Here is a 24,653-nt window from a genome sequence, read left to right on the forward strand (position 1 = left end):
AGGAAGGTTTCTACCAGACAAATTAATAGGATTAGGAGAGCAGCTGCTAAAATGCCATTGCAAAGCAGCAAACAGCTGCTGGTGCCTCTGGAGTCCCGCGAACCTCAAGGTGTAGGATCCTCCAGAGGTTTGCAAGTGTGCATAAAGCTATTATTCGGCCACCCCTAAACAATGCTTACAAGCAGAAACGGTTGCAGTGGGCTCAGAAATACATGAAGACTCATTTTCAAATCATAATGTTTAATGATAAGTGCCGTGCAACCCTGGATGGTCCAGATGGATGGAGTAGTGGATGGTTGGTGAATGGTCACCATGTCCCAACAAGGCTGCTACGTCAGCAAGGAGGTGGCGGAGTCATGTTTTGGGCTGGAATCATGGGGAGAGAGCTGGTAAGCCCCATTAGGGTCCCTGACGGTGTGAAAATGACCTCTGCAAAGTACGTAGAGCTTATGACTGACCACTTTCTTCCGTGGTACAAAAAGAAGAACCGTGCCTTCCGTAGCAAAATTATCTTCATGCATGACAATTCACCATCTCATGCTGCAAAGAATACCTCTGTGTCATTGGCTGCTATGGGCATAAAAGGAGTACTCATGGTGTGGCCCCCATGTTCCCCTGACCTCAACCCTATTGAGAACCTTTGGAGCATCCTCAAGCAAAATATCTATGAGGGTGGGAGGCAGTTCACATCAAAACAGAAGCTCTGGAAGGTTATTCTGACATCCTGCAAAGATATTCAAGCAGAAACTGTCCAACTACTCACAAATTCAATGGATGCAAGAATTGTGAAGGTGATATCAAAGAAGGGGTCACAACACGATTCCAACTTCTTAGGCACAGGAACAATGGTAGCAGGGGATACAGGATACAGGTAGCAGGTACGGGAACACTGGGAACAGGATAACACTAAGGGACCATTTGCAAGACTAACAGGGGTAAACACAACAATGCTCAGTCAATGAGTGATGGAGCAGGGCCCTTCTTATAGTCCAGGGTGATCATGGGTTAATTGGTAATTATTTTCATGTGCGCGCGCTGGTCCTTTAAGGCCGGGCACGAGCGTGCACCCTACGGGACACAGCAGAACTGAGCAGAAGTGAGCGCAGGCGTCTCCTTGGGAGGAGATGCGGCCCAGCGCTTACTGATCCATGACTGCCAATAGTAATCAATTGTATTCGCGTCCTAAGGACGCGGATACAATTGGGTGAGAGGTCCTGCTTCACCTCGGTTCTCTGAACTGGCTGTAATTTTAACAACCGTTTTGGGAGAACCAGGACGAACTGGGCCCCCTTCCAGCCTCAGGCCCCGGGCACTTGCCCAGATTGCCCTCATGGTAATCCGCCCCTGTCTGTTGTCACAATTTTGCAAGGATACAATTGCCTAAAATGTCTTTGTATGCTGTAACCGCAAATACCAGATTTGTTCATCAGACTACCAGACAATCACACATGATTCTTTCCATTGCTCCAGAATCCAGTGGCGGCGTGCTTTACATCACTCCAGCCATCGCTTGGCATTGCGCATGGTGATCTCAGGATTGTATTCAGCTGCTCAAACAATGAAACCCATTTCATAAAACTCAGACGCACAGATCTTGTGCTGATGTCACATCTAGGAGCAGTCTGTAACTCTGTAGTGAGTGATACAACAGCGGATAAGCAATTTTTACACACTTCATACTTGGTTTGACCCACTCTGTGAGTTTGCATGTTCTACCTCTTCATTACTACGATCGCTCGTCCCCATGCATTTCTATTCTGTCGGCAGCACATCTCCCTGTTTACACAGGGAGATGTACTACCGACAATGATAATTTTTTATGCTGCCTAAACAATACAATCAGTTCATTGTTTGTTCATTGCCCTGATTACACGTTCATATGGACGCTTGTTTGTCCAATCATTGGCCCATGTAAAAGGGCTTTCAGACACTTCTGACTTTTGCAAGGGTGGCATCCTAGAAGGTTGCCACGCTTAAAGTCATTGAGCTCTCCAGTAAGACCCATACTACTACTAATAATTGTCTATAAAGATTGAATAGCTTGATTTCATGCACCTATTTGCAATGGGTTTTCGGCTGAAACATCTGAACCCAATAATTATAAGGCGTGTCCAAATACTTTTGGCCATATAGTGTATATTTTGCAACATTAAATTTGAACTAAGATTTGATTGCAATAAGGCTCTGTTCACATGGCAGAATTTTTGCCGCGGAACCTGCAGCGGATTCCGCTACAGAATTCAGCCTCCCGTTCATTTCAATTGGAGTCTGATGCTTTTTCTTCCCGCTAGCTGATTTTTTTAGCTAGCGGGAAAAAGTACCGTCCTGCCCAATCTTCAGGCAGATTCCACCCAGACCTCCCATTGTAGTCAATGGGAGGAGGAATCTTCCTGCCGATGGCAGGAATAATTCCGCTATGGATTTTGCTGCAGGACCCGCCAAGCAAAGTGCACTGACCCTAACAATTGAAAAATGTAATTAAAGGATTGTACAAAATATTTAGGATGTCATTAATAATAATAGAATAGTCCAGTTTTATAGTTAATTCCATTAGGTAAACAAGTATTTAAGAAAGAGATCCCATATGCTTCCCATGTCAACAAGTGGCTTCACCATTCTCCTCACCTTTTAGACTTATTTTCTTATGTAATACAATTATAAGGCCTTATTCACACGAACGTGTTAAACGTCCGTGTGACAGCTGTTGAAACAATGGCCGTCACACGGACCTATATAATTCAATGTGGCCGTTCACACGGCCATTGTTTCAACGGACCGTGTCAAGGGTCCGTGAGAATATAGGACATGTCCTAGTTTTTCACGTTTCATGCATCCCTCCATAGACTCTAGTGTATGGGGGATGTGTGATATTGCGCCCCGCAGCGCAGAGCACGGATGCACTTCGGACGTAAAAAACAGCTGTTTTTCACATCAGAGATGCGCAACACCCGTGTGAATCTACCCTCAGATGAACGTTACCAACATGTGTATGTATAATAATTTATACATAATACAGGGTCATATTAAAGTCAAAGGAGTACAATGCTGCACCAAATCACCTCCCTGCTGATATCTCTAAGGCTGTGTTCACACAGAGTTCTTTGACGCGGAAAATGCGTCGGAAAATGAGCCAAAAAACGACCCAAAATGACTCCCATTGATTTCAATGGGAGACGGAGGCGTTTTTTTACCGCGAGTAAAAAAAACGCCTCGCGGCAAAAAGAAGGGACATGACCCATCTTGATGCGGTTTCCGCGTCCAAAACCGCATTGAAATCCATGGGGACACGTCAAATAACACCTCGAACTAGTGAGGTGTTTTCTGACGAGTATATTGCCGAGTGTTTTGGAGGAGTTTTTTGCAGGAGTCGTCTCCTGCTGCTAGTCCAGCCCAGAAAGGGGCTGTCATTTCCTGTCTGCTCGTGGAGGCTGAAAAACATTGTGGACAGAACTCCCCTGAGGGATACAGAAAACCGAAGTCCTGCATCCAAATACAAGTAAGTGCAATTGCTCCTATGTTCCATACATGCTATACATGTATGGAGCTGTGCATTTTTATTTTTATTTATTTTTTTGTAATTTTTTTTTTCAATTTTTTTTTTTCAAATTATTTTTTTTAAATGTTTTAATTTTGTTATGCAGTTGTTCATGTATGTCATCTCTTTTTTTTTTTTTTTTACATTTCAGGAACAGAAATGACGACAGCAGAGGTGTACCACCGGATGGACATTGATGTTGGGAAATTGATTCAAGAAGTAAGTATACTTTTTTTATTTAATGTGGGCCTGTTCACATCAGCGTGGTTTCCGCTGAGGGGTTCCGTCGGTACTTTCAGTCAGGGGAACCCCTCAACGGAAAGGCAAGTGTGAAGTGGTGACAGATCCGTTGCTAATGGTTTCTGTTTGTCCCCGTTGTGCAAAGGGTTCTGTCGTTTTGACTGAACCAATCCCGCTGTCTAGGGAATCCCATTAGCAACGGATTCATCAGCATTGAAGTCAATGATGATGCAAACAGAAAACAATGTTTTTTTTAATGTGGGCCTGTTCACATCAGCGTGGTTTCTGCTGAGGGGTTCCGTCGGTGCTTTCAGTCAGGGGAACCCCTCAATGGAAAGGCAAGTGTGAAGTAAGTTCCGTTTGCATCACCATTAATTTCAATGGTGACAGATCCGTTAACAGAAGGATGTCATGCATGTGAAAACCTCGGCAAAAACAGCCTGAAAAACCGCCTGGAAAACCGCCTCAAAAACCACGTCAAAAACCACGTCAAAAACCACATCAAACATGAAAACCTCCAAGGGTCAGTTTTTACAGGAGGTATTTTCCTCCTGCAAAACGCTCCGTGTAAACACAGCCTAAGAGTATGTTCACACGGCTTAGCAAAATACGTCTGACATTACGTGGCTGTTTTCAGGCGAAAACAGCTCCTGAATTTCAGTTGTTTTTGCAAGTACTCGCGTTTTGCGCGGCATCTTTTACGAACGTTATTGGAGCTGTTTTTCAATGGAGTCAATGAAAAACGGCTCCAAAAACGTCTCAAGAAGTGACATGCACTTCTTTTTTGCGGGCGTATTTTTATGCGCCGTCTTTTGACAGCGACGCATACAATTACACCTCATGGGAACAGAACATTGTAAAACCCATTGAAAGCAATGGGCAGATGTTTGTAGGAGTAATGGAGCCGTTTTTTCAGACATAATTCGAGGCGTAAAACGCGTAATGGAGCCGTTTTTTACGTCTGAAAACAGTGCGTGTGAACATACCCTAACACTGAAAGAAAGGAGGGGAGAACAGAAGATGTCAGCCCTGAGTGTGCAGTGAGCTGTCAGATCTATGACAGAAGCAGCAGCACAGCCAGCTGTAGCGCCCGCGGCCGCAAACCGCCAGCCTTCCCCTCTTACCAGCGGATGTGACCGTAGGACTGTGTCTCTTCACCGGCGTCCCCCTTCCCAGGGATGCCAGCATGCTCGTGCCAAGCCTTAAAGGGCCAGCATGTGCACAAGTAAAATTATATCCAACCTATCCCTAAGCACCCCGGCCTTTAAAAGGAGCCCTGCCCCTGTTGTGTCTTCCCAGTGTTTGTCATGCAAATGGTTCCCTAGCTGTATCCAGTATCCAGTATCTGAGTCCAGTGTCCGTTCAAGTCCATTATCTGAGACTTCTTTATTCAAGTCAAGTGTCCTAGAGGCCTTCACCATCTGTGTCCAGTGTTTTTGCCAAGTCCATTTTCCGAGGTGACTTCTGTGTTCAAGTCCATTGTCCGAGACGACATCTGTGTTCAAGTCCAGTATCCGAGAGAAGTCTGGCACAAACCAGCTTCCGATAGTCCGGCACAAGCCAGCTCCTGATAGTCCAGCACCAGCTTGCTTCTGATTATCTGGCTGAAGCTTAGAAACCCAGGTACTTTCTCCCTAGTGACTGTCATTGACATTTTGTTTGACCAGAGGCAGAGCGGCCCACTGGGGCACATACTCCATAGCCTCGACACCAGCTATGTACAGGAATTGCACAGACTCTAGAGCAACAAAATGCTGGAACATTTTTAATAAAGACTATTTAGAAAGTTGTTTAATTTTACATTTAGGGAGCAAAGGAAGAAGAAAAAAAGCTCACCCATGAACCTTACAACCAATAAATACATTTCTTCATTGATTTGAAAATGTCTTCTTTCCTCTAAACTTCGGCTGATGCCTCTCCTGAATGTCGATGATGAGCGGACGTCCCTCATGTAGTGTCAGTAAATTCTCCAGTGCGATCAGAAGGGAGGACATTATCCCATCACACAGACCACCATATGTCGTTTTCATACAAGAAATGACTCAGACAACGTAAGGAGTGTTAAAATATGTGAATTTTATTGTTATGTGTGTTGTGATTGTGTGTTACCTCCCATCACTCACAAAGAGCGTAGAGCGACACTCAGGACAGGCAAAACCCCCAGTGGAGGAAACCTGTAGGGAAACCATGGCCGCTGTACTGTCCTTCCTCTGGCATACTAAGAGAGGTTAACGCTATATAACGTATGTGCGCGTGTACAGTATACATGTGTATATGTGGATTCCCCCATACAAGGAATAGAGCCAGAAAATGTAAAGTGACTGTGTTACTATGTACAGTGTGTCAGTGAGTATGATTGTGTATAGTTCTGTATGTGTAAGTATTAGTGTGTATGTATTTATTATGTGTTTTTGTGTGCGTGCATGCATGTGTTATACATTACCTGCTCCTCATGTTTGGTCATCCATCATGGTCTTCATCTCTCTTGTGGATCAGGCAGCAGAACCTCCTGGGTGGGAATAGAGGTACAAGAGAAATTGTTCATCAACATGTGGATTAGAAGATCCATTACTGAATTTTACTTCGCACTTTTGTGATAATTTTTTCCTACCTACTTCTTTATAACACCAACATTTTACTTACCAGCGTTATTATTAGTCAGGGACCTCAATCGGTGTCTCCGGGTCCACTGCTGTGTCTATCCGGCTAATGATGTTTCCTTCCACTTTCCACATGCACGGATGCAAAATGATGTTTCTACAACGGGCACAGGACAGCGCGCTCTTCCATGGGCCTCGGGTGTAAAACTCCTCTTTATTTCTCCTTGACGCACGTATGGCCCAGCTGTGATGGTTTTGCCTGTTTCTCATCCATGCCCAGTGGAAAGGGTCTTGTGCCATGATCTAAAATAGAATAGTAAATGAGATAAAATTGGCTTCTCATCACAGACTCTTAATCAAAGACGGCATTTGTTCTGTTTCTTATTACTGACCAGATCACATGTGGTCCGGGCCACCCACGCTCTAAAGTCCATCCGGCGGAGCAACTGGTCGCGTTGGTGATGCAGCTCTTCTGTCTTCACTTCCCAGTCACTTCCTAAGGCCCACGCGTAGATCTCGTCTTTGAAGTCCTCGTCCTCCTCGAACTGGTTCGCTAGAAATCTGAAAGAAAATAACAATTATTCATGACACATGGAAGAGCAGAGCACTGTATACTTATATATCTCAATGTAAAGGAAACTTGTGTTACTATAAATGATAGCGATGGTGTCCAAGGATGTTGGAATGACCCCCCAAGGTCAGAAGGCTACATAGTAAAATCTATAGGCTTGATGTTTTCTCTTTGGATATTAAAATGTTTAAAGATTTTTATTTTACTGCTAAAACATGACCATAATTGTTTTGTAACCTATAAGGGATAAAGCTAATGTAAAGCACATGAACCACAACTACTTGAGAGTATTCCTACAACATGTGATACGTGAATATACTCACAGGGATGCAAAGAAATTCTCTCTATATTCCTCGGTACGCAGTCCGGCTCTCTTGAAATACACGAGGACCATGGCCAGCAGATACTAGTGGAAGAAGACAAGAAGTTAGAATTTGGTAATAGAGAAATGGTCTCTTCTTATGTCTTATCTTTATGTGGTGATTCTGTCTGTTTATATGTTTATTAATGTCGGTCCATAATCCTAACACATAAATCACAGGTTTATCCTCATTGTTCTGAATCTAATATTATTATCTTACCAAGGATGTAGATGTAAAGTAGAATATCTCTTAATGCCACATAAACCCTTTTATTCAGATCTGATCTTTCTTGTCAGTCATGTCTATATCTGGCTGATTGTCTATTCATTTTGTCATTATAAAATTACCTTGTCCGAAATCCTCAAACAGATGTCCTTGGCCAAAAACAGCTGGATGTGCTCATCATCTACCAAAAAAGTTGAATTACAATTCTTTAAATCCAAAATAGTACATGAATTACATGAATTACAAAGAATTATAGTTTTTTTGGGGACTATCCTCTGCGGCCCCTTTATTGATTACGGCGGCCCCTTTATTGTTTACCCAGGCATAGTGCCATATATATGGTTGTGGCTATGCCTGGTACTGCAGATCAGTCCCTTTCAATTTATTGGGACTGAGCCGCAGTGAAATTAAGTACCAGACACAGCCACATCTATATGTATGGCGCTATGCCTGAGTAAACAATAAGGCCTCATGTACACGGCCGTACCCGTAATCACGGCTCGCGATATTGCGGGCACTGCCGGCCGCCCGTATTTTCGGCTCGTGCTCCCATACAAAGTAAGAGAGCACGGACTGTAAAAAGCAAAAGATAGGACATGTCCTATCTTTTGCAGTACACTTCTATGGCCCGGACACCCTCCTGTAAATAAACAGGAAGGTGTCCGTGGACAATAGAGGTGAATGGGTCTGTAATTGCGGACCGCAATTACGGACGTTTTTTACGGTCGTGTGCATGGGGCCTAAAGGATTCTTAACAATCGCTGGAACACTGCAGCTGCTTTACTTTGCTTATCCTGGTGGTGCCAGGAGTCAAACCCCCACTGCTAATATATTGATGGCTTATTCTAATGACAGTCTATCGATAATACAGCGTAACGGTCATTTCAGGTAACTTTTCAGAATAAGCTGTCTTATGTGTGTACAGGAGAACAAATGTTGTAAATTATAGCAGAAGATTTCACTCTGTAAGTCGTAGCAAGGTAGAGGCCATTGTCGGGCTCAATACTCTGCCCTCCAGATCAGACAATACAATGAAGTAAATTTAAAAAATGTACTCACCTCAACGCTCCACTTCGCTTCTCCCCGCCGGGTCAACTTAGGCTCTCCCTGCAGGCCGCAGCTCATACAAGTTACTGACGCTGTACGTTGTATGTGACGCAGCACTGAGGTTGTTGTGTGCTGCGTCACATATATGGCCCTGTATGTTGTACGAGCCGCAGCATGCTGAGAGAGAATCAGGAGAAGAGGAGCGGTGAGCATATATATTTGTTATCTTATTTCCGATCCTGGGATGAGAGAGATAGGGCCACGGTCGCAGTTGCAAACCCAGCGAGTGCAATTTTGACACCACAATTGTGGTGCGTGGCCAGCTAAAAGATGCATCAAATTTATTAAGAGGCATTCGCTTCTTATTAAATGTGTCGCATCCTACTCCAGCGAACTGTTTACTAAGACTGGAGTATGAAACGCCAGTCCTAATAAATCCCCCTCTTTGTGTCTGGTCAGAATCATTGGAAGGTGCAGTGAATCTTACCGAGGAGATTGTAGAAAGCAGTCCGTTCTTCTGGCTGCAGGGTATGCTCCTTCCTCCTCTTCCGGCACTCGTCTATCATGTAGGTCAGCGAACTGTGATAGAAGAAATAGATATTACAGTCAGCAGTCCAATGTAAAAATATCAAATACACCCAAACCTACAAAGCACCTCAAAAACAGAGTACAGCAAAAAGGGGGGGGGGGACCCCAATATGACTCAGGAACAACCTACAATGCGCAAAAGCGCAAGGGACATAACGTCCCGATATAATATGAAAATAACTACTATGAGTTGTAAAAAGTATACATCTTTATTATTAATTCTAATTATTAATAATAAAGATGTATACTTTTTACTACTCATGGTAGTTATTTTCATATTATATTGGGACGTTATGTCCCTTGCGCTTTTGCGCATTGTAGGTTGTTCCAAAATATCAAATACAGACAATTATGTGTTTATAAGTTTACAATGAATTAAAAATGAAATGAATAAATGACAGGGAAATCTTAGTAAAATCCATGTGTAAGAACATTTCCTGGTGGTCTGTCTCTGGGGTTAGTGCTGTCACCTCTCAGAGCATTAGTTAAGCTTTGTATGACCTTGGTAGAAGGACGCGTCACCCTTATAGGGCGTTTATTCTCATGGATGAAGAGGTTAATAAGAAGCTGATAGATTAGATTTGTAATGGTTTGTAACACGAAGTATGGATTTGATATGTAGTGACTGCAGTGATATAAAATCTTGTACTGACGTCTCCTCCACATGAAGAGTGACTATATCTCTCTTCCTCTTCCTCGCCATCTCTTCTCCTCTTCCTGGGAAACTTAACTAGAAGAGAATATTACCATGAATATTTGGGAATGTGACTTTTCCTGAAGAAGATGTTACAAAAACGTATATTGATATAAACATGTAGTATGAGCGCTGGACTGACATTATAACTGGGGCGTATATATAGAGGGTGCAGACGTAGCAGTCACACCCAGGATCTACTGCCATAGGGGGCCCAAAATCCCCTCTGCCAGAAGAAGACACCAGTATTATAAATGACACATGGTATAGAGAGGGCCCTGCTACACATTTTACATTAGAGACCAGGAGCCTCAAGTTATGCCTCTGTATTATAAGATATGTTACTACACACATACTAAACATATATATTATAGGAAAAACCCAATAAACACCCCTCTAACATTATCCATATCCCCGGTCCCAATTTACATACATTATAGATTAAAGTGAATCTGAAAATTAGGTTGAAGTAAATAGAAAAATGAATTGCAGGACAGCTGCACCGCGGCGCCAAAAATGCCGCTATGGAGGGTACAACTGAAGAAATGGGGTGATGGTGCTGGCAGACTGATCAGAATATGGTGGAAGATCCTATTGATATCATTTTCTAGAATGGAAACCTCTTTAAATATAGAATAATAATAATAAGCATATGGTCCTACAGCTTGGGATCCATCAGAAAGATCTGAGGAAGGAGATGATACGTCGGGTTATTTTACTCTTGTCTCCATAGTTTATCCAGATTTTGGGTATTTAGGTGAAAACCTTTGAGTTTATTAATAAAATCCAATCCATTTCAGTAGTGGAAGAAGCATCTGTGTCTGTGTCTGGGATGACGTGGATCAGTCATTATGGTTAGTAAATGGCGGCACTTTACCTGTGAAGTCTTAAGGACAGTTGGTGTTGTCTCTCAGAAGACGCAGATACGCAGTAGTGTCTTCTCCTCCGATAAAAATAAATGTTTGTCAAGTCGCTTTGAAGAACAAAATGGAGCCTGTCTTATCTCTGAAAAGAGCGATCACAGACTGGCACTATCTGATGATTTTTCTCTATCTTTAAATTCAAATCCTGCGATTCTATTGGTTGTTGTTTGCGGCACTTGCCATGATGATTCATGCCTCAGCTAATTTAAAGGGAAAGTACACTGAAATAATGTCATGTTGCGTTTTAATATAAGGCGTCTAAATTACTGCTTAGAAAAACGTTGTCATCCTTGTATTTTACATCCTTATTCCATCTGGTGTCATTTGTGGCAGCTGCCATGTCATACTATGTTGTTTCCATGGGTAATGCAGAATGGTCATGTGTAATAAGTGTCTTAGTACTAAATTTACCTCATGTGCTCCAGATTCTTAAAATTGATATATAATGTTTGTAACTTTGGTGCAGGTGCTGGAGTTAGAAGCATGTTGACTGATGTCTGACCTGGCGGAGGATGTAATCTTTACCATTTAACATCTTGCAGGCCTCTCATAAAATTGGCGCATCCTCAAATCCAAAAATCTGTTGGACGTGGGTAAAATGTGCAAAAACTGAGGACCAGAAGATTTATAATGTGATCTTATCATTTCTATTCAGATTTACAAGAAATTGACTGGCATTGTTGTCATACATGTGCCCCCATATGTCATACATTCATAGCCATATATATTTCTATAATATAAATTCTCTATATACTATCTATTGTCCTGATCTCTATGTACAGTGACATAACTATTAGTATACTGGTTGCATAGGTAGAGAAATGTAGTGTCACATTGTTACATGGTGTCCATTCAGATGAAAGTCATGCATAAGATAAATTGCATTTATTATTTCATTGCTATAGATTCTAAACAGGAAGCGGTGGCAGAGCTATAGGGGTCACATTGGTCGCAGTTGTGAGTGGGCCCCAGAGCTACATCAAGTCCTTTACAGCCCGCCACACAGTGTCTTGATGTTAGTCACCACCAGGTTGTTGTGTGTTGCGGTACATACATGGTCTTTGTGCTGGCTGGCATCAGGACCATGTGTGCAGCGGCGCCCAAAAAGAAGAGAAGCCAGTGAGGAACAGTAAGCCCATTTGAGTCTGAGTCTAATCTGCGGTCTGATTAATTTTTGGGTCTGATTTGGAGTCTTATTCAGGGGTCTTGTCTGGGGTCTGGATTAATTAAGGGATTCAATCTGGGTTTTGAACTAATTTAGGGGTCTGGTTCAAGTTCTGCATTAAAGGCTATGTAAAGCTTTAAAAGGCCATTTTAATATTTTTATTTTTAATAAAAGGTTTTGCAACTTTATAAATAGTTTTTATTAAAAATTATTTTTACTTTTTGAGATATAGCTGCTCTGTATTCTGTATACAGAGCAGGTGCATAGTTCGCTATGACCTGAGTCTGTCAGTCCAGTGCACCTGACGGATTCAGTGTCACCGGGTCCTTTGTGTCTCTGACACGCAAGATCCACCTGTAATCCATCACATTAGTTAGTTATGAACTTAGATGTGATAGAATACAGGTGGATCCTGCATGTCAGAGACACACAGGACCCGCTTTTACTGAACCCGTCAGTCCCGCAGACCTGACGGGTCGACAGGATTTATCGCTAGATACAGCTTCTCTGTATAGAGAATACAAAATAGCTGTATCTCAAAAACTATTTATAAAGTTGCACAAATTACACTGATTGACCTTTTTATTAAAAATAAAATGCCTTTCAAAGTTTTACATAGGCTTTAACCCCATCCCGACATTTGACGTATGGCACGGAGTAAGCCTGCTCTATACTATGCAGGTGTCGGCTGTATGTTACAGCCGACACTTCACAGTAACGAGCGCGATCCCGCTAGTTTAACTCATTAAATGCCGCGGTCAATAGTGGCCACAGCATTTAAATTGTTAGAAAGAGGGGGGCGACCCCTTCTAGCAGCTCATCATGCCCCCCGCAATGCAATCGCAGGGTGGCGATGGTTGCTAAGATCTTGTTTTAATTGCATGGTGAATTCCGTAAAAACGAAGGCCAAAAAATAATAGAGGAATTGCTGTTTATTTAATTTTCTACCCCACAAATAATTTTTTCCCGTTTCCTAGTACTTTATATGGCACATTAAATGGTGCTACGAAACACTACAACTCGTCCCACAAAAATCAAGCCCTCATAGGACTACATGGACGGAAAAATGAAAATGTTATGACTTTTGGAAGGTGGGGAGGAAAAAATTTAAATGAAAATCTGAAAATTGTTTACGACGGGAAGGGGTTAATTTAGGGGCCCTGTGATGCCGATTCTTTGGAGACTCATCATTGGTATTAATGCTTGTTTTTAGAGATGAGCGAACTTATGAAAAGTTCGGTTCGGCTGGTTCGCCGAATTTCATGAAAAAGTTCGATTCGGACCGAACTAGCTCTGACCGAACCTGTAATACAAGAAAGCCCCTAAAAATCGTGTATAACACTGTTTAAAAGCCCTAGAAGCCCTGTATAACACTCTTAGGTCACCCATGAGTGTATCCAAGTACTTTTGTGCTGTCTTTAAAGAGGCTCTGTCACCAGATTTTCAAACCCCTATCTACTATTGCAGCAGATCGACGCTGCAATGTAGATAACAGTAACTTTTTTATTTTTTCAAAAACGAGCATTTTTGGCTAAGTTATGACCATTTTTATATTTATTCAAATGAGCCTTTCTTAAGTACAACTGGGCGTGTTTAAGGTTAAGTCCAAGTGGGCGTGTATTGTGTGTGTGTACATCTGGGTGTGTTTAATTGCTTTACTAGCTGGGCGTTGTGAATGGAAGTGTATGATGCTGACGAATCAGCATCATCCACTTCTCTTCATTAACACCCAGCTTTTGGCAGTTCACAGACACACAGCGTCCGACGCGATGAAGTTCCTGTGGGAGGAAGTGAGTGACGTCACAGCGTGATCTCGCGAGGACACGCTGTGTGTCTGTGAACTACCAGAAGCTGGGTGGTAATGAAGAGAAGTGGATGATGCTGATTCATCAGCATCATACACTTCCATTCACAACGCCCAGCTAGTAAAGCAAGTAAACACACCCAGATGTACACACATAATACACGCCCACTTGGACTTAACTTTAAAAATGCCCAGTTGTACCTAAGAAAGGCTCATTTGCATAAATATAAAAATGGTCATAACTTGGCCAAAAATGCTTGTTTTTGGAAAAAAAAAACTCGTTACTGTTATCTACATTGCAGCGCCGATCTGCTGTAATAGGGGATAGGGGTTTGAAAATCTGGTGACAGAGCCACTTTAAGGCAAAGTTAGTGTCAAAGTTACGCCAACATGTATGGCTATAGGAAAACGGATGGGACACGGTGATAACTAACAGAAACCACTGCACTTGTGCATGTTGCATGCTTAATGCATTGTTAAAAAAGGTACAAAAATTAACCATTTTTGACGGCAGATGCCTGCCAGGGTTCATACATATAAGGTGGTAAAAGAAGAAGAAATGGCTTTTGACAAGCCCTCAAAAAATTTACCCTTTATGGTGCCAGATGCCTGCCGGGGTTCATCCATACATGGATGTAATGTAAAAGCAACAAGCAATGGCTTTTGAGTGCAAGCCCTCCAAAAATGTACCCTTTTTATTGGCAGATGCCTGCCGGGGTTCATCCATACATGGATGTAATGTAAAAGCAACAAGCAATGGCTTTTGAGTGCAAGCCCTCCAAAAATTTACCCTCTTTATTGGCAGATGCCTGCCGGGGTTCATCCATACATGGATGTAAAAGCAACAAGCAATGGCTTTTCACAAGCCCTCCACGCCTGCTTGTAGCAGACGGCAGTGGAGGTGTATTGGTGGTAGTAGAGGTAGCCAATGGACAGCACGGGTGGTAGTAGCAGTAGTAGTAGTAGTAGTAGTAGTAGTAGTAGTAGTAGTAGTAGTAGTAGTAGTAGTAGTAGTAGTAGTAGTAGTAGTAGTAGTAGCAGCACATTAAAAGAGACTGGACAGTCACAGGACAAAGCCCTGTGGTGGGGCAGGCCTCAGGCCTGCTTGTAGAAGACGGCAGTGGAGGTGTATTGGTGGTAGTAGAGGTAGCCAACGGAGAGCAAGGGTGGTAGTAGTAGTAGTAGTAGTAGTAGTAGTAGTAGTAGTAGTAGTAGTAGTAGTAGTAGTAGTAGCAGCAGCACATTAAAAGACTTTCCAGTATTCTCCATCTATATTCTCTGCTATTATGTGCAGTGAATTTATGCATTTAAAAAAAATCTTTTTATATGATGGTTTCGCTTTTGATTGTAATGGTGTCTAGATATTAAGTTGTATTTGGATTGCTATATGTACTACTTATCACTTTTTAATTAATCCCTATCAATATAGCTCTATTTTATTTTTGAAATATGTAGCATCATTCAGACGATGGATACATCAACTTAATAGGGTGTACCCTATCTTATCACTGACTACATATACTTATTGTATAATATGTTCACCCCCTATATCAATAGTCTGTGCTATTGTCTTAGATATGTTTTCTTTGCACCTGTTGTTTCACGCTTATTGTGTCTTTGTTTTGTTTGCTAAATGATTTTTTTTTCAATCACTATCCATGTTGACCAGTCTGCAAAGACTGTAGGCAATAATCGTCCTATCCAAACTAAACACCGAGTACAGTGAGACTATACCTATTTGTACACTTAATAGATATATAAGAAAACTCTGCTTATATTTATTCTCACTCTAGATACTCATCGTTATAGTCATTTATTAACTTTCATTTTAAAACGGCTCTTTACATTAGACTGTCACTTTAACGTCACTTTATTTTCCCTGTTCTGCACCCAGACACCGCAATACAACATGCCATGATATCCTTAACATTCATAAAATAACAATATAACTAAAACGACTGTTGACAATACACACACACTACACATAGATGTATATCTTTCCACTCACTGAATCTGCAAATCTGTCAGTGCGATGTGTGCGCATGCCCGGATCCGACCGAGGATGCGATGCTGTCCCCGCTCCGTCTCTGTAGATGCACTGCGCATGCCCGGAAATCCCGCTACGCGTCGGGTATCCGGATGTGCGCTCCAGCATGTGGAGGCGGAAGTGGGGCAGTCCTCGCTTCCGGCCGTGGCTCTGGGCATGCGCCGACAATCATCGGCTGTTCCTTGTTGAACCACACAGTAAATAAGGGCTTCAAGACACAGGACACACACACACACATCCCCCTGAGGAAGCAATACTTCAGCGAAACGCGCGTTGGGCCTTCTGTGTTGGAGCACCTATCGGACTTTTACTGCAATCGTACATGGGTAAGCCTTGTCTAATACACTCTCTCTCTCAGTCAGTTAGATGTTGATAACTTGGATTCTGCACCTAATATCTAGATACATACAAACCATGTCTTTTTGTACTGGGATTCTGTAAGCTTGACCATGTCTTAGAATAGGGACATATTCAGATAAATTTGAGAGATTTTGTCGACTTGACAATATAGCTTGCCCAATCTGCATAATTATATTGCCGATACCTGTTCCTTGAAACTTTCTTCTAGAGTCTCGTCCTTCTAATATATTGTATCATATACATATATTTTTATATAAGTGTATTTTTTGTATATGTCATTAATACATTTTGTATGTTTAATATATCCCCCTGGCTACAAGCTCTCTTTTCTCTGTGTTCTCGATATACCCAAATAGAGTTGCCTATCTTGTTTATACATGGGAGGTCGGTCTCTGACTTGGACCTAGCCTACAGTACCAATGCGTTTTGGAGTGCATATATTGATTACTATTTATTCTGTGTTGTTCACAGCTGTTGGCTCTTTGCATCTAATGGATTTCAGGGTCCGTGACCAATCATGGCTCGCACAACTTGATGAAATCTTTAAGGAAGACTCTAGCTTGCTTTTAAACGATAGTGGCAGGGACTGTAGGGAAGCCATCAAAAAATTAAGATCATTATTGCACCAAAGAATAAAAATTTGGTGGAATAAAGCGTTCCTAGAGAAATACTTGGCTAAAAAACTCATCCCTCGGGGTTTGAGGGTGCAAGTCTTCCCCTCGTTTGAAATGGATAATGAGGTATTTAAGAATAAATGGGAGGAACTCTCTGATAATTGTTCTAGAGGTTTCATGGAACTACTGGTTAGTTCCAATCAGACTAGCCTAAGCCTAATTGAGAAGGAAATAGAGGACATTCAGGTGGGGCTTAGGTTGGACCTCTCCACAATAGCACTAGACAAACTAGCGGATGATCTTGACAAAGACTTTGGTAAATGGGAGAAGGAGATTTGTACTGTAAAAACGGGCAAGTTTCAGAGGGATACTCATGACTATCAGCAAGGGCAGGTGTATAAATGGCACAGAAACAGGGGAAGGGTTGGGAGTACTTCCCACTCCAGATCCTCTTCTGTCTCCTCCCGTAATTCAACCGATGACCCCCCTAGATTTAGGGAAACTGGAAATATCCCAGAACTTGGGAATAGCCAGAGTACCCAGGGCTCACGTTGGCGCTTTGAGCGACAGGCGAAAAGAAAGAACATATCGAATCACCTGCGGGACAAAAAATCAAGGAGTAACCTGGAGGTAATTAACCTTTCTACACATACCCTCTCTGATGCCCAACGTGATGTTCTGGGGAAGGGTCTGACATTTTCACCAACCAATGCTTTTAACTTCTTTACAGCCCTGAAAGACTTGCACCTATTTTCGAGAAAACTGGTTCTCAAGAAACTTCATAACAATACATCTGCTGAGTTCACCAGTGATCTAGAAAGAGAAGCTCTAAAAGCATTGGAAGACCTTTTATGTGAACAAATTACTGAATCATCAGGTACGTTTCCATCCACAGTTGTGCCCAGAACCACTAGGTTTCCCCCTTTGTCACTGTGCCCACAGATAGAGATTTTTACCAAAATGGTCGTGGACGATTTTAAAAAACTGTCCACATTTAGGTCAAATGATAACATATCAAGGGAAGAAAGAAATGCCCTTAAGGAACTGCAAACTTGGGATGACGTTGTCTTTAAACCCGCTGACAAAGGGGGAAACATAGTAATCTGGCCAACTGTCAAATACGAAAAAGAAGTATTTAGACAATTGCGCGATAGACAGACCTATCTAAAACTAGGTTCAAGCCCCCTAGCTCGTTTCTCATGTGAATTGCAGACAATCCTCGATATGGCTCTTGAACGGGGTGTTATCCCTAAAAAGATCTATGATGGTCTGATGACTGCTGATCCAAAGATCCCTACATTATACCTCCTACCAAAGGTACACAAAGATCCCATTGACCCCCCGGGACGCCCGACTGTGTCTGGGATTGACGGATTATGTGATCCGGTCTGTAAATTTATTGATTATTATTTAAAAACTGTGGTAAATGATTTACCCTCCTTTGTGAAAGACACGACGGACGTCCTGTGCAGGATCAATGGGATCCAAGTGGAACCAGATATGTATTTGGTTTCAGCTGATGTGGAGTCACTTTATACAAACATCAGACACCATGATGGAATAGAGGCGGTCCGCTTTTTCCTTGGGACTGGCAACCGGGATGGCCCTTTATGCGAATTGATTCTGGAATTGCTGAAATTTATTCTTGGTCACAACTTTTTTGTGTTCAGGGACTGTTATTATTTGCAACAACAAGGTATAGCGATGGGCGCGGCATGTGCGCCATCCTATGCAAATCTGTTTCTCGGCTTTTGGGAGAGGCAGATTTTCCATGGGGATGGCGCCTGTGCCGCGGACCATGTACATCTATGGTTACGATACATAGATGATATTTTCTTTATCTGGCAGGGATCGGAGTCTGGGCTGATGAATTTCATGCAGCAATTGAACATAAATCCATATAATATCAAATTGACAAATAAATATCACCAACAGAGGATTGAATTTTTGGACATACAGATATTCACTGATGACTCTGGCTTTTTGCACACCGATGTATATCGTAAACCAACAGCAGTCAATTCTTTGCTGCATGCTTCATCAGCCCACACTCCATCCACTATCAGAGCCATCCCGGTTGGACAATTCCTGAGGATCAGGCGGATCTGCTCATCCAATACCCTCTTCGAAAACCAATCTAATGATCTAAAAATGAGATTCAGGGAGAGAGGGTACAGCAATAGAGTGATTAAAACTGGATATGGGAGGGCAAGAAACACACTACGAAATGACCTTTTGAGACCTAGACTGCATCAAACCAATGACCCAGTAATAAGATTCATCTCCACATATAACAGACAATGGAACCAGATGAGGGCAATATTGGATAAACACTGGCCAATCCTAAGATCCGAACCTTCATTAGCTCGGACCTTGCCAGAAAGACCAATGATGACGGCAAAAAGGGGCAAGAACTTGAGGGACTTTTTAGTTAAAAGCCACTACATACCTCGTCAGATTTGCCCATTTGGCTCCCGTGGACCAAAAAAGGGTTGTTATCCCTGTGGTGACTGCAAGGCATGTAGCAATATATGTCGAGCGACCAACTTTGCGTCAGCTGATGGACGTAAACAATTTGAGATCAGGGAGTATATCTCGTGTAGCAGTACACATGTGGTGTATTACGCCACATGTGGCTGCCAGAAAATCTATATTGGACTTACATCCAGGGAGTTAAGAACCCGGACCAGGGAGCATGTACGGGATATTACGAAAGCAGCTGAAATTGATGACCCCCTAAGCCTGAAAACTCTACCTAGGCATTTCAAGAAATATCACAACTGTAACCCCAAATCTCTGTCAATACGTGGTATTGAAAAAATACACTGTGGCATCAGAGGGGGTAATGTGAAGAAAACCCTGTCACAAAGGGAATGCAAATGGATCGTGATGATCGGATCCATGAAACCGTATGGCCTCAATGAAAATCTGAGCTTCGTCCCATTTCTATAGTCTCTGCCTCTTTTTATCCCTAAAACAATTTTTTAAATTCTGTTTATTTCTACGTTTTGTATTTTTTCTAATTTCTTGCTTTTATTTAGGTTTCTAAAATATGCTCCTGTATGTCCTTTTGCCCGAAGTTCTTGACCGATGTCCCTAATCCTTTCTCTACCATCCAACATATGGAACAACAAGAATGCCTAATTTATTGCAGTGTATAGTGTGTCTGTATAACGCAATGATACCTCATGTGGAGAACTTTTTGTAATATTTTGGTTACATTGTTTATGTTGTATGCTGTATAGCCATGATATGAATGTGGGGAAGTAGTAGACTTATGTTCCCTATACCCCTAAATGAGTGATGATCTGGAAAACTTTCCAGTATTCTCCATCTATATTCTCTGCCATTATGTGCAGTGAATTTATGCATTTAAAAAAAATCTTTTTATATGATGGTTTCGCTTTTGATTGTAATGGTGTCTAGATATTAAGTTGTATTTGGATTGCTATATGTACTACTTATCACTTTTTAATTAATCCCTATCAATATAGCTCTATTGTTATTTTTGAAATATGTAGCATCTTTCAGACGATGGATACATCAACTTAATGGGGTGTACCCTATCTTATCACTGACTACATATACTTATTGTATAATATATTCACCCCCTATATCAATAGTCTGTGCTATTGTCTTAGATATGTTTTCTTTGCACCTGTTGTTTCACGCTTATTGTATCTTTGTTTTGTTTGCTAAATGATTTTTTTTTCAATCACTATCCATGTTGACCAGTCTGCAAAGACTGTAGGCAATAATCGTCCTATCCAAACTAAACACCGAGTACAGTGAGACTATACCTATTTGTACACTTAATAGATATATAAGAAAACTCTGCTTATATTTATTCTCACTCTAGATACTCATCGTTATAGTCATTTATTAACTTTCATTTTAAAACGGCTCTTTACATTAGACTGTCACTTTACGTTACTTTATTTTCCCTGTTCTGCACCCAGACACCGCAATACACCATGCCATGATATCCTTAACATTCATAAAATAACAATATAACTAAAACGACTGTTGACAATACACACACACTACACATAGATGTATATCTTTCCACTCACTGAATCTGCAAATCTATCAGTGCGATGTGTGCGCATGCCCGGATCCGACCGAGGATGCGATGCTGTCCCCGCTCCGTCTCTGTAGATGCACTGCGCATGCCCGGAAATCCCGCTACGCATCGGGTATTCGGATGTGCGCTCCAGCATGTGGAGGCGGAAGTGGGGCAGTCCTCGCTTCCGGCCGTGGCTCTGGGCATGCGCCGACAATCATTGGCTGTTCCTTGTTGAACCACACAGTATATAAGGGCTTCAAGACACAGGACACACACACACACATCCCCCTGAGGAAGCAATACTACAGCGAAACGCGCGTTGGGGCTTCTGTGCTGGAGCACCTATCGGACTTTTACTGCAATCGTACATGGGTAAGCCTTGTCTAATACACTCTCTCTCTCAGTCAGTTAGATGTTGATAACTTGGATTCTGCACCTAATATCTAGATACATACAAACCATGTCTTTTTGTACTGGGATTCTGTTAGCTTGACCATGTCTTAGAATAGTGACATATTCAGATAAATTTGAGAGATTTTGTCGACTTGACAATATAGCTTGCCCAATCTGCATAATTATATTGCCGATACCTGTTCCTTTAAACTTTCTTCTAGAGTCTCGTCCTTCTAATATATTGTATCATATACAAGTGTATTTTTTGTATATGTCATTAATAAATTTTGTATGTTTAATATATCCCCCTGGCTACAAGCTCTCTTTTCTCTGTGTTCTCGATGAGCACATTAAAAGAGACTGGACAGTCACAGGACAAAGCCCTGTGGTGGGGCAGGCCTCAAGCCTGCTTGTAGCATACGGCAGTGGAGGTGTATTGGTGGTAGTAGAGGTAGCCAACAGACAGCAAGGGTGGTGGTAGTATTAGTAGCAGCACATTAAAAGACACTGTACAGTCACAGGACAAAGCCCTGTGGTGGGGCAGGCCTTAGGCCTGCTTGTAGCAGACGGCAGTGGAGGTGTATTGGTGGTAGTAGAGGTAGCCAACGGACAGCAAGGGTGGTGGTAGTAGTAGTAGTAGTAGTAGTAGTAGTAGCAGCAGCACATTAAAAGAGACTGGACAGTCACAGGACAAAGCCCTGTGGTGGGGCAGGCCTGCTTGTAGAAGACGGCAGTGGAGGTGTATTGGTGGTAGTAGAGGTAGCCAACGGAGAGCAAGGGTGGTAGTAGTAGTAGTAGTAGTAGTAGCAGCAGCAGCACATTAAAAGAGACTGGACAGTCACAGGACAAAGCCCTGTGGTGGGGCAGGCCTGCTTGTAGCAGACAGCACTGGGGGTGGATTGGTGGTGGTTGACTGGTAGTAGTGGTGGTGGTGGACTACTGACAGCACGGGTGGTGGTGGTAGTAGTAGCTGCATCAACAGCACAGCAGCACATTAAAAAAGAGTGGACAGGACAAAGCCCTGTGGTTGTTTTTCTGAGACTTGTCAGAGGTACTGCGGATGGTGCTGTCACTGCTGTGTATGAGGACCGGCGTCGGTTACTAGGCAGACATAGACAACATGGAATATCAAACCAAGGTTTCCTTTGGAAAAAAAGATGTGGAAAATAAACTGTGGCAGAATTTTACAATCCCCAAGAAAAAAAGACTGTGGTGGGGCAGGCCTGCTTGTAGCAGATGGCAGTGGAGGTGTATTGGTGGTAGTAGAGGTAGCCAACGGACAGCAAGGGTGGTAGTAGTAGTAGTAGTAGCAGCACATTAAAAGAGACTGTACAGTCACAGGACAAAGCCCTGTTTTGGGGCTGGCCTCAGGCCTGCTTGTAGCAGACGGCTGTGGAGGTGTATTGGTGGTAGTAGAGGTAGCCAACGGACAGCAAGGGTGGTGGTAGTAGTAGTAGTAGCAGCAGCACATTAAAAGAGAGTGGACAATCACAGGACAAAGCCCTGTGGTGGGGCAGGCCTGCTTGTAGCAGACGGCAGTGGAGGTGTATTGGTGGTAGTAGAGGTAGCCAACGGACAGCAAGGGTGGTGGTAGTAGTAGTAGTAGCAGCAGCACATTAAAAGAGAGTGGACAATCACAGGACAAAGCCCTGTGGTGGGGCAGGCCTGCTTGTAGCAGACGGCAGTGGAGGTGTATTGGTGGTAGTAGAGGTAGCCAACGGACAGCAAGGGTGGTGGTAGTAGTAGTAGCAGCACATTAAAAGACACTGGACAGTCACAGGACAAAGCCCTGTGGTGGGGCAGGCCTGCTTGTAGCAGACGGCAGTGGAGGTGTATTGGTGGTAGTAGAGGTAGCCAACGGACAGCAAAGGTGGTAATAGTAGTAGTAGTAGTAGCAGCACATTAAAACAGACTGGACAGTCACAGGACAAAGCCCTGTGGTGGGGCTGGCCTCAGGCCTGCTTGTAGCAGACTGCAGTAGAGGTGTATTGGTGGTAGTAGAGGTAGCCAACGGACAGCAAGGGTGGTGGTAGTAGTAGCAGCAGCACATTAAAAGACACTGGACAGTCACAGGACAAAGCCCTGTGGTGGGGCAGACCTGCTTGTAGCAGGCGGCACTGGGGGTGGATTGGTGGTAGAAGTAGTAGCAGCACCAACAGCGGCACATTAAAAAAAGAGTGGACAGGACAGAATCCCGTAGTAGCAGACGGCAGCACCAGGCGGCAGCGGCAGCAGCAATGTCAGATCTAATCAGTGGCATCAGGCACAGGGCTTTTAAAACCCTCACCGATCCACGCTTGATTCATTTTCAGAAACGTTAGATTTTCCAAGCTGTTGGCGGACAATCTTGTTCGCTTAGGGGTGACGAAGCCCCCTGCCGCGCTGAATACCCTATCTGACGCTACTCTGGAGGGTGGACAAGACAGTACACCCATGGCAAACTGGGCCAGTTCTTGCCAATGATCCAATCTGCTGACCCAGAAGTCCATGGGGTCTGGGATCAGGATTTCTGATGGAGAAAGGGCACAGTCCAGGTACGAGTGAACCTGGTTGTTTAGGTGCTGGACCTGGTGATGGTGAACATCCCTTTGGTGACTACGATGTGTGTCAGGTCGGGGTATTGGATGTAAAAATGTTGTCATCATATTTTCCAAACCGAATTGGCTGCTGCTGCAGCCGCTGCTGTCGCCTATTGCAGAAGTAGCTCTGCCAGAGGCGGTGGAACGATGAGACAGTGGGGATCTGAGAGTGGCCCCCCAGTCAGACATGCTTGCAGCAGGTGTTTGCCGTTTGAAAGCCGTGGCAAGCTGGCTGCATAGCTTCTCTCTATAATAAGCCAATTTTGCCTCCCTGTTGGAAGGCGCAAAAAACTCCCCCATTCTGGCTTTATATCGAGGGTCTAAAAGTGTGGCTATCCAGTACTCATCTCTTTGCTTCATGCTAACAATACGACAGTCAGCGCGCAAGTAACGAAGCATACAGCTCGCCATCCTGGCCAGCGTTTCAGAGGGCCCGGTTGGTTCCATCTCCGCCCCATACTGCCATGGTTGTCCATCATCAAGGTCGTCGCCAGACTCGTCATCACCATCACTGTCATGTTGTGCGGCTGCCTCGTCCCCTATCCCTTCCTGTGATTCCATCTCCAAATCCAGCTCCTCTTCAGGTCCTGTTTCCTCACCCTCCTCCTCCTCCTCCTCCTCAACATCCATAGCCAGATGTAATCCTTCCTCCATCCTTTGCTGAATCATCGCTGTGAGCATTTGCTCCATAATGAAAAACAGCGGCATAACATCGTTCATTCCACTAGCGTCACGGCTCACAAATCGTGTGGCCTCTTCAAAGGGCCTCAAAACGCGACATGCGTCTCTAACCAGCTGCCAGTGCCTGAGCTCGAAATTACACTGGCTCCAAACGCTGCC

General features: G+C 43.2%; 1 protein-coding gene and 1 long non-coding RNA gene across 2 annotated transcripts; both read right to left on the bottom strand.

Moving 5' to 3' along the window:
- Nucleotides 1-6,731: 6,731 nt before the first annotated feature.
- Nucleotides 6,732-7,664, bottom strand: LOC142728961 (speedy protein 1-A-like; the record flags this gene model as incomplete). Its single annotated transcript, XM_075849201.1, has 3 exons — nucleotides 6,732-6,936; nucleotides 7,270-7,352; nucleotides 7,656-7,664. Coding segments are annotated over 3 exons (297 nt in total), but the record flags the coding sequence as incomplete, so codon positions are not given.
- A 2-nt stretch (nucleotides 7,665-7,666) lies between these two features.
- LOC142728962 (uncharacterized) lies at nucleotides 7,667-9,845 on the bottom strand. Its single transcript, XR_012877887.1, has 3 exons — nucleotides 9,822-9,845; nucleotides 9,068-9,159; nucleotides 7,667-7,714 (listed from the first exon to the last, which is right to left on the bottom strand). It is a non-coding gene; the product is annotated as an uncharacterized LOC142728962 (long non-coding RNA).
- Nucleotides 9,846-24,653: the final 14,808 nt, after the last annotated feature.

The sequence above is a fragment of the Rhinoderma darwinii genome, unplaced genomic scaffold (genome assembly GCF_050947455.1).
Source record: "Rhinoderma darwinii isolate aRhiDar2 unplaced genomic scaffold, aRhiDar2.hap1 Scaffold_702, whole genome shotgun sequence".
In the NCBI taxonomy this organism is placed as follows: domain Eukaryota; kingdom Metazoa; phylum Chordata; class Amphibia; order Anura; family Rhinodermatidae; genus Rhinoderma; species Rhinoderma darwinii.